This window comes from Montipora capricornis, chromosome 14 (genome assembly GCF_036669925.1).
Source record: "Montipora capricornis isolate CH-2021 chromosome 14, ASM3666992v2, whole genome shotgun sequence".
NCBI lineage: Eukaryota > Metazoa > Cnidaria > Anthozoa > Scleractinia > Acroporidae > Montipora > Montipora capricornis.
The window spans coordinates 1,975,001-1,985,000 of NC_090896.1; the positions used below are offsets into that span (position 1 = coordinate 1,975,001).

The 10,000-nt window shown below is 37.1% G+C and overlaps 1 protein-coding gene across 1 annotated transcript in view; it reads right to left on the minus strand.

Moving 5' to 3' along the window:
- Nucleotides 1-2,027: 2,027 nt before the first annotated feature.
- LOC138033301 (X-ray repair cross-complementing protein 5-like) overlaps nucleotides 2,028-10,000 on the minus strand; it is a 21,415-nt gene continuing 13,442 nt past the window's right edge. The window contains exons 21-26 of the mRNA XM_068881058.1: nucleotides 9,848-9,950; nucleotides 8,447-8,632; nucleotides 7,110-7,206; nucleotides 5,554-5,621; nucleotides 5,086-5,157; nucleotides 2,028-4,773 (exon numbers count right to left, since the gene is read on the minus strand). Of these exons, the coding sequence (XP_068737159.1) occupies nucleotides 4,756-4,773; nucleotides 5,086-5,157; nucleotides 5,554-5,621; nucleotides 7,110-7,206; nucleotides 8,447-8,632; nucleotides 9,848-9,950 (544 nt within the window). The 3' untranslated portion in view covers nucleotides 2,028-4,755. The remainder of the gene's footprint in view (nucleotides 4,774-5,085; nucleotides 5,158-5,553; nucleotides 5,622-7,109; nucleotides 7,207-8,446; nucleotides 8,633-9,847; nucleotides 9,951-10,000) is intronic.

Genomic DNA, 10,000 nt, shown 5'->3' on the forward strand with positions numbered 1-10,000 from the left:
CAGCTTAATTACACTATCTTCAGATTGAAAGAAAATTCATGGCGAGAAACAAGATAATTTTGTTATTATTTTCTTTATTTATTTTAGCAAAAGCAGCAGCAAATGGCAAATGCTAACCCTTTTGTTTTGAAAGAGTGAACTTCCAGGTGAAAACGAGTCGCAAATTTGCGTCTTCTCCAGATATTTTAGGGTGCATTCCTTTGGGATGATCCAAAAAAGGATCACTGATCCAAGATCACTTGGATCACGGTGCATCAAAGAAACCAATGAATCCACTCTGGGAAAGGATTTTTCAGTTCTTTTGATCTGGACCATTATCCAAGTGATCTTGGATCAGTGATCCTTTTTCAGATCATCCCTAAGGAACGCACCCTAGTCGCAAAGTGGAAAAACTCAGTTGTATTGCAACTGTATTGGTCGCAATTTCCAGCCCTTTAGGTGGAAAGGGTTAAATTAACAATTCCATGAGCATGCATTGGATATGAGAAGGTAAATAGCCAACAAGTCTCTCTCTATAACCAGCCTCATATCCAACAAGCGCAAATGGAATGATTGTTTTATTAAATTCCTCAAACTCCAAAAGTTTGGAAATATGAAATATGAGTGAAAAAAGCAAGAAAGTCTCAGCAAAATTGAAAAAACTTGATGAAGATGCGATGTTGTGTAATACATTTACCTGCGGTTGTCAGACAGACGCAGGCTCATCACAAAACATTCCTTACTTTTTCACGTACTTCTAAACATCGGAATTGATCCAAACTTTCCACAAAAAAAAGGGTTGTTTTGCTTTATTCAGAGAGAAATTTTGCTTTCCCCCGAAAAAAATTTTGCTTAGCAACGCTTAGTGGAATCATTTGCCATATAAGGTCAAACTAAGGTATATAAGCTGATAACCGAGATTGAGTAAACCAATCAGAGCATGAGAAATGCATTCACCAAGGTTGAAAATTTAATAATTGGGGATATTATAGTTATGTAGTCTCAGAGTGTACCGAGATGTTGCGAACCCTAATAGTTCCTCCTAAGGGGTTCCCCATTGATTAATAAAATCGTCTTATGTCAGACAAAGTAAAATCTGTAAGATGGCATTCTAGGAGTGAAAGCATTAATGATACGAATAATGATGATGATGATGATAATCATTTTTTATCAAGCATGAAGCATCATCTGGACCAAACAGTTGGCAAAAAAATGTTTATTGTCCAAGAGATGTGAATTTGGCAGCAGTTTAAATTATTATCAGTTTTCAGGATGCATAATTTAAGCGTTGCATGTCTGTGTACAATCATACAATCTGTGCACATCAGAGGATAGAGTAACAGGGACATGAGGTTCAGCAGGCTCACGAAGGTGGTGGTGCAACCCATTAAAATGCAGGCACTGATTTTGCACATAATGTCAGAGGCTTAAATCCTGGGAAGACTACTGCCAGTGTCTGGTGATATCCAACTTGTTGCCTCTGTCCATTTAAGTGATGTTAAATTGAGTTAAAACTGTTAGTTCTAACACTTGCTATAAGCATCAAACGCCACTGTCAAAACATTCAATATACATGTACAATGTAAACATAGTAACTTCCATGTACTTTACTTTGCTTTACTCTACTCAGAATTGTTGTACAGGTAGATCTGCATGGTGGTCATTGTCAGCAAACTGCTCTGCACTAAATTTTCTTTTATGAAAGTTCTTTGGTCTGTTCTGCAGAATTTTCTTGGTTCTAATTTAAATTACATGTAATGTCATGTTTTTTTTCCTTAACAAGGCTCTCATTGTCTAGTGGTTGTATTTGATGCAAGGTAACAGTGGTGTTATTCCGAAGAACCAGGTTCAACTGCAAGTGAATCAAGATTTCCTTAAACAAGGAGCTCGACCACAAGACAGTTTTTACTGTATGGCTTGCAACGTTCTCTTACAAGTTTGAAGTTCAACTTTATTAAGTTTTTTCTTTCTGTGTTCAACAATAACACAACCAGACAAAGCTTCTCTGATCCAGTATTTTTAGCATTCAGTCTGAACAGTAACTTGTATCAGTATAATAATACTTGTACCGTACAGAGTAGCCACAGACTAATTTTAAGGAAATTTACGTCATTCTTCCTATATTAGAAGTTGTAACAGCAGTCATGCAATCATAGATGTGATAAATAATATTATGGGGGGAAAAACTCTAGGATCACTAAGAATGCAACAACAGGAAGTGGTTAAACTTCTGGTTAAAAAGAGCAAACAACCAACAACTCAGTCTTTGACATACATAGCCTCATTAATTTTATTTATCAACAATAAATAAAATGATACACTTTATTGTCATTAATTATATTGTCGTTTGACTGGCTCTATATTGCTGTGCTATTCTTGAAAGTGCTACTATGACAAAATTCGCATCTTTTCCATCTAAGCCATTTCCAGTGCGACGCGCCATGGCCACCTAGCAAAGTTTTTTACAAATTGTCCTCCAATCAGGATGTGTGAATTTGATTGAAAATCATACCTCCTTGCAAAGTTCGCACAGTTGTAAGTTGAACACCGTTGCGTGGGTTGTTGAGTTGACGTATTTACATGTAATTGTCAAATGTGAAAGTCTGTTGGGTGGCCACGGTAAGGTGCCTTGCACTGTAAAGACATAAACATGTAGTCTGTACGAGAAGAAGAATGCTGTTTACTATTTTCAAATATCTCTTTTTGTACCAAAGATATCCAAGTTTTCAAAATATGCAAATTAGCCAAGTGATGACGCCATAAATTCAACCGAATTATGATCAAATGTGATGGAAAAAGATATCCCAGCATGTGATGGAAAAAGATATCCCAGCCAATTTGAATCAGAAATGCTTGATTCTTTGCAGTAAGATTCTAGAAGATGCGCTCCACAATATGAGCATATCACTTTTGTTACCATGGCAACATACTGGGTTTCCTGACCTGCCTGATATTAAAGGCTTTGCTGGCCACATTTGGCGTTCTATTTTGATATTTGCCAACAGGTACCTCATCTGCATGATCCTGCAAGCATATGAATGCGTTAGGTCGAGTTTGTTGCCTTCCTAAAATTTAATGTTTTTCTAGCTTATGATCACCAAAAATTTCGAATCAGGTTGAAGGGGACTGGAAAAGATTGAGTTGCCATGGGAACCAAGTTCTTTACAGCCGAAGGTGTGGTGCCTGTATAACTATTAGCCTAACAAGTTTCAATGGTCTCTAAGGCAAACTGACCGAGATAGCTCTATTTATAGACTTGATTTTATATTGGGTTGAGTGAATTATGTCATCAGGAATTCATTTGCATATTTTACACAGTTTTCAAATTTAAATATCTCTGGAACCAATATGCAGATATTTCCAAACGGTAAACAGGGTTTTTTGTCTTTCTTGAAATTCTATATGATAAACCTAAAAATTCAAGGGATAAAAATTTGATGATAGTAGCACTTTAACAATACTATTTTTCTTACCAGTCGCTAAAATTAAAAACATCTTCAAAATTCAATGAGCTCACTGTACATGTAGCATGCCAACTGTCAGCTGACAGATCTTTACCGCTGTGGAAGAAAAGTGTCATCCAAGAATTGGCCGACTTTCAGTGGGTGTCAGCTGTTCTTCACTTTTACCCAGGCTTTGGAACCAGAAGGTCACCTGGCCTCGGTTGTTCAAAAGGTGGATAATGCTATCCGCCGGATAAATCACTATCCAGCAGATAAATACTAGCAAGATCAATTGATTTATCCAGTGGATAGTGATTTATTCTGCGGATAGCGCTATCCACCCTTCAAACAACCGGGGCCTGGTCTATAATGTAACAAGTGAAAAAGTAATGAGCAGAGGAACTCCTTTGCAATGACAGTGACAAATGTTCTTTTTTAAAATTTTCTCTTATCCATGATGCTACATCCTTATCAGCAAAAAAAGCATTAAAAAATGGAAGGAATGTGTAGCAGCTCAAAAGTTAAGCAAACTACCCATACATCAAGAAGAGTGACCTTTTCACAAAGGTGACTTGAAAAAATAATAGACATTAATTTTGTTCATGTTAGTAACTAATAAGGTAATAATGATAATGATGATAATAATAATAATAATAATAATAATAATAATAATAATAATAATAATAATAGAACTTTATTTTCACACGATAATGTTTAAAGCTGAATAGCTTGTGGGGTTGTGCACAAAAGAAATCAAATCAAATTAATACATATCAAATCATATTGGTTTGTTGCTGGATCTGAGAAGAAAACCTGGGCCACATTGGTGGGAGGCAAGTTCTCTACCCTGTGAGCAGTTGGTTTCTCCTACGCTTCCCGAGAGAGAAACCACTGCGAGCAACCTTACTTTCTTTGAGTGAGCCGCTGTCCAGTGCCAAGGACGAATAAATTAAATTTGAACCGGTAAAACAACAACAACAAGTTAAGTAGTAAACTTGTTTTGGCATTTGTGCCTGCGTTCAGCTATGTAACAGCTGTGTTTGGGCGAGCCACGGTTAACTCTGTCATTACTCTAAAACAATAAGAGTAAGTAGAATTGTGACAAATATTTTTTTTCCCCACTGGTTTAATTATCAAGCCTTAAAAGTAACAAAAATGTATGTATCCACAAAGTTTCTTGCATGTCGTTTAAAGTTAAGTTCTTAAAAAGTCAGCGTTACACCATTCTCAAATCCCATCAAATTTCCAACATGATCACTTTTGTCTGCACATCACTGTATGGCATCTATAATACATTCATTCATCTGCAACCTTTGCTGTTCACAGATGTCGATCAGTCCATCATTTCTAGCTGCAATGATAGATGAACTAATGGTTAAAATATAATAATAATTATAACCAATATTAAACAAAACTCCTGTACACGTATGTTGCTCAGGTCACCAAAAAGCCAACTTAAAAGTGGTTAATTGATTAATTAAAACAGTTTCAAGGTAGAAACTGTTAAACCTTGCACATTCTGATGCAAATATGATCTTAATATTTTTATACTACATTCAGAAGATTTGGAGACAATCCAACAGCAAACACACCTCTTGCTACAGAAATTCGCTATCTTTCGTTTCCATTACAGTTTAATAAATCAAGCTACAGCTATACTTACCAGATCATCTGCATCCTCCATGTCCTCTTCAACTGGAACTTCTTCCTTCTGGGGACCTCCATCCTCTAAAAACTAAAAATGCAAAATACTGACAGATGAAAGGACACCTTATTTTGAAGCCCAAGCCAACAAGGTGTTTATGTCCTCAAAAAAGTGTATTATTTAATAAACAACTGAACATCTGTTGACAGGCCATGCATTTCCGAGTTGCTGTTTGCCCCTGGTTCAAAACGAGTCTTGGTGCTAAACCATTCAAATGATAATGAGCTGGATTTGCATGAAACTACAACACTCATTTCCATTTGAATGGTTGTGCACCTGGACTCGCTTTGAAACTGAGGAAAAGTCAGCAATTCAGAAATGGCCTGTTTGATTCTCATATCAGTTCTGTTTATCCTCAAGAATGGCTGCCAACGTTGAATTATCATATGCCCCTTTGGGTCCTTCGTAATACAAGGTTTACGGTACCTCTTTGGCTTGAGTATCCGTCACAGTGCTATCAGCAGCCTCCAACTCGGTGATTAATTTAACATTTTCTGTCAAATGTGGTTAATTAAACAAAAAAATTAATTTAGGAAATATTTTTCTTAATAAAAATCCATACACAAGAAAAATGTGCTTTAATTATGTATTTACTAAACAAACAGAAGGAATAATGGAACATTACACTTCTCTCAAAAACGTTTTGGTTCTGGTAGAAGTGGAAGCCACAAACCTTGGGACTCTTAGGAACATGGTGCATGCAAAATGGTACTCCTAGAAGTGAGACTTGATAGAGTTTACTCTAACTTTCAATGGGGGCAGTTCAGGTGTTGATGGCTTAAGGAGGCTCCCTATAGTTTGAGGGTGGCATGCAAGCTGGGTAATAACTAGTATGGCATGTAAAGCCTGAATTGCACATGTTTTTCTGATTTTTGTGACGTCAGCGTGACCAAATCTGTAAAACTAACTGCTACAGTAATTTTCTCGCATTCCCTTCGTAATTTGTTTTTAAAAAATTGGTTCAGTTCTAACCAAATACAGTTCCTATAAAACAGTTGGTTTGATTAGTGGTTTCATGTGTTGCTAATCAATAATTACAAAGGAGTTGGAACATACCATGCTTTCTGGATGTGACAGTACAAGGAAAGGTTATGTTTTTGCAGACGTTGGCCATGTAGTGCTTACATTATTTTCAACAGACTTAACTACCAGTACCCTGGGCACCAGAGGTTTTTCTCGCATGCGGCGGGAATTTTCGGTGTCGGCCAAAGGCCGACACAGCTTCAGCAGTGCCTGCTTGTGCAGCTGCCAGTTTCATAAGCTCTTCATGACTCATAGTTCCGAGGTCTTTTTCATCTTTGGCATTACTGGTATCAGTGCTGTCAGCCTCTGAACCTTCTTTCACTTCAGCTTTCTGTAGACCAGGTGGAAGAGTTTCAGGATCAATCCAGCTCCCTTCACCAAGTGACCGCGGGTCACTATAAAGACTTGACTGAAACCGGAAACCGCGCTAGAAAAGTCTCTGGCACCCAGGGTAAACTACCAGGGGTAAATTATGTGTTCAAAGTGCTAGTTTTCTACCCATGCCACCCTGGTCAGAGTTTTCTCTGTCCTTGTGTGGGCCCATTTCCATCAGTAGGGCTAACACTCGTATGGTTTGCATGGGTTAGAATTAACTACAGTAGCACTTCACATTACCCTCTGGTGGTTAAGTCTGTTGAAATATAAGTGCTACGCGGCCAACATTTGCAAAAACGTAACCCTTCCTTGTACTTGTACATATTCATTCCTGTGACATTGACATCCTCAATTCCCACAACCTGCTCCCATCTGACCTTGTAGCTCAGTCGGTAGAGCAGCAGTGATCTAACCCGAAGGTCGTGGGTTCAATTCCGACCCTGGTCAGAGTTTTTCTCTGTCCTTGTGTGGGCCCATTTCCATTAGTAGGACTATTTAAAACGCTCACATGGTTTACATAGGTAAAGAACTAGCACTTCACATTACCCTCTGGTAGTTAAGTTTCTGAATGTGATGTTTCTTACCTTTAACTACCAGGACCCAAAATTCATGCCCTCTTTGGTTCATTATTCTCTCTTTCATATCTCGCAGAAATGTGTTAAACATTGCAGACTCACCAGCCTAAATAAGAGAAAATTTGCCCTTAAAACTACCATAAAAAACATAAAAACATTGAATCAGTACGTAATATCAATCTTTATAATGGCAATATAGGGTGGATAACAATGATGACATTGAATGAATCTTCAACAGTCCAACATAATTATTCATTATTTTTCATGTTAATCTTGTTTAGATGTCTTTGGTGTGATTGTCTGTAAGAGACAAAGCAGCCCACAATGCTTCTACATGTGTACTCTTCTCTGGTGAGCAAGCATTTGAAGGCATGGGTTGCCGACCATTGCAATCCTCTACCAATTTTTGAGCTATGAAGCGCGTGCTACACAGTTAAGAGCAGGTCAATTTGTTGGGCTCATAATGCTCCTGAGAAGGACTCGACAAATGAAATAAAGTCAATTGATGTTTATTGATTGAAGCGTGGTTGTTAATGAAATAGGAGAAAACTGAGTGATCCGCGCACTTAATAGTTGGATAATTTAAGCAATTGTCACTTTAAAGACACCTGAAAAATACAGGTGGCTCCAATGGGATTCAAACCCTTGACCTCTGCCATGCCAGTGCAATGCTCTACATGAACCAACTGAGTTACGAAGCCACACCGAGTTGAAAGCAGGTCAATTTGTTGGGTTCAATCATTTGCTCCTGTGAAGGACTCGACAAATGAAATGAAGTGAATGCACCGGTATACTTGAAGTGTTTATTATATAAGGGACCTTTAGATTCTACGATGAGGATGAGAACGAGTACGAGTTTTGACTGCCCGTTTTTAGTGAAAATACTAAGGAAATTTATAACTTGTATGCTTAATCTTACTCTTTGTTAGCAGTTATTGCTGGTAACTGAGCCTTTTTGCTCATCAAAAAAAGCCAAAACTGCTACGTACCATGTTGTTGACTTGTTTGATTCGACGACATTTTTGCAAAACCTCGTGCTAAAATGACGGTGACATCACGTTTTTCCCGCCAAAATGATGCTGGTTAATGCGCGCGCTCACTGTTGTCTTATGAGAAAATCTCGTACTCGTAGTCATTCTCGTACTAGAATCTAATTAAAAGCTCTCTATAGACAAATGAGAGAACTGAGTGATCATCACCCTTAAGCTTAGCTGGCCAATTTAAAAAATTAATCATTGTCCAGCTACATTGTGTATTAAAGTGCGAGGAATCAGTTCTCTCATTCATTCATTGGTGTAAGTATGACTCTTGTGATTGTAAATAGTATTTAAATTAATATCTTTTACCTTTATTGCCTCTTCTCTCAGGGCTTTAACACAGTCCAGGGCTTTGGTATAAAATTGATTTCTAAATGAATCCAGTACCAACTGTAGAATTCTTTCTCTCATCTGCTTAGCAGCTTCATCAAATCTGTCCTCATCCTTCTGACTGATAATGGAACGGAAATCTCCAACTGGATCAACTGTGCCAACCTATTAAAGTTTAAACAGTACAAATATTTAGAAACACTTTTCAAAGAAGCTTTCCTTTTGACACTAGAACTGACTGACCAGTCACCAGGCATTTGAAAGGACTAACTCTACAAATTGCCTGCAAATTAACACACTTCGAGGATGATACAGTGTGTACGTATATTCCTCCAAAAGGATGCAAGCTGGGAATGCAAAATAATGTTCCTTCAAATAATTTGATTGTTGCATTTTCTTTGCATACTGATGGGTGTGGCCAGCAGTTCTGACCAATGGAAAACATCCTTAGAATGATCAATGTGGAAGTACATGTAACATGGAGTTGAGGTTAGGTTTTTACATCTTTAATACAGTGGATGAACAGATTGTCAATAAATCAATCATGCTGGAATTTTTTTACATCAAGGTGGGCAGGAGTTCAAATGCACTCGTGTGAACACTTTGATGCCATGTTGTTTTCTTACAAACAATAAAGTTAGCTTCCGATTTCTCTTCCTATCAACCTTTATTTAATAATTTAAATAAATGAGCCCTCTAGAGAGCTAAATTGTCCAGGATATACATAAATTTTTTGGACGTAAGTGTCTATATAATTATGTGCTGCATCTAATTCAGTTTTTCTCAATAAATCTTCTGCAAAATTGTCAGCAATAGTTAACTTTAAGTTAGTAATAAAAAATGGGCACGTACAAAATGCAAACTGTCACAGGTCATCAATCAATCAATCAACTTTAATTATACGTCAATGCATGGGATGACGTTGCCCTCCGAATCCGAGCCAGAGGTTCATGTATAAAATGCATGACAAAAATACCAATACAGTAACTATAAAATGAAAAGTAAAGAAAATAAAGCAAAAGATTGAAATAACTATACATGTAGTTGAATATCAGTTGGCAAGATGAAATTATAATAAATGTATAATTGCAAAAATATTATAAAATATGAAAGAAAAGATAGTTACATACACACCAAGCCTAATTAACTGTCATGATTGTTTAACCAATACAGAAACAACCCTAACCATTTATCAAATGAATGCTTACATTAGACCTACAAGTAATTAGGCCTAAGGCTACATACAGATTTAATGAATGTTTAGGATTATTTTTGTATTTTAGTAAAACGGTAAAAGTTAAGAATCCGATCCCACCAACGCGTCGGCCGACAATGAACTGTGAGTTTTGCACCTGCCAATCAAAAATACATAGTTTATACCTGAGTGATTTCTCCCTTTGATAATGTTGCCATGCTAAAGTCAGTTTCATCATTATTGTCAGTTTTCCTCTTTGGCACTTCACCATTTTGATCTACATTTCCCCTGAAGATATATTGAAATAACTTAATATCAGCATCAATCAAAACAAAATG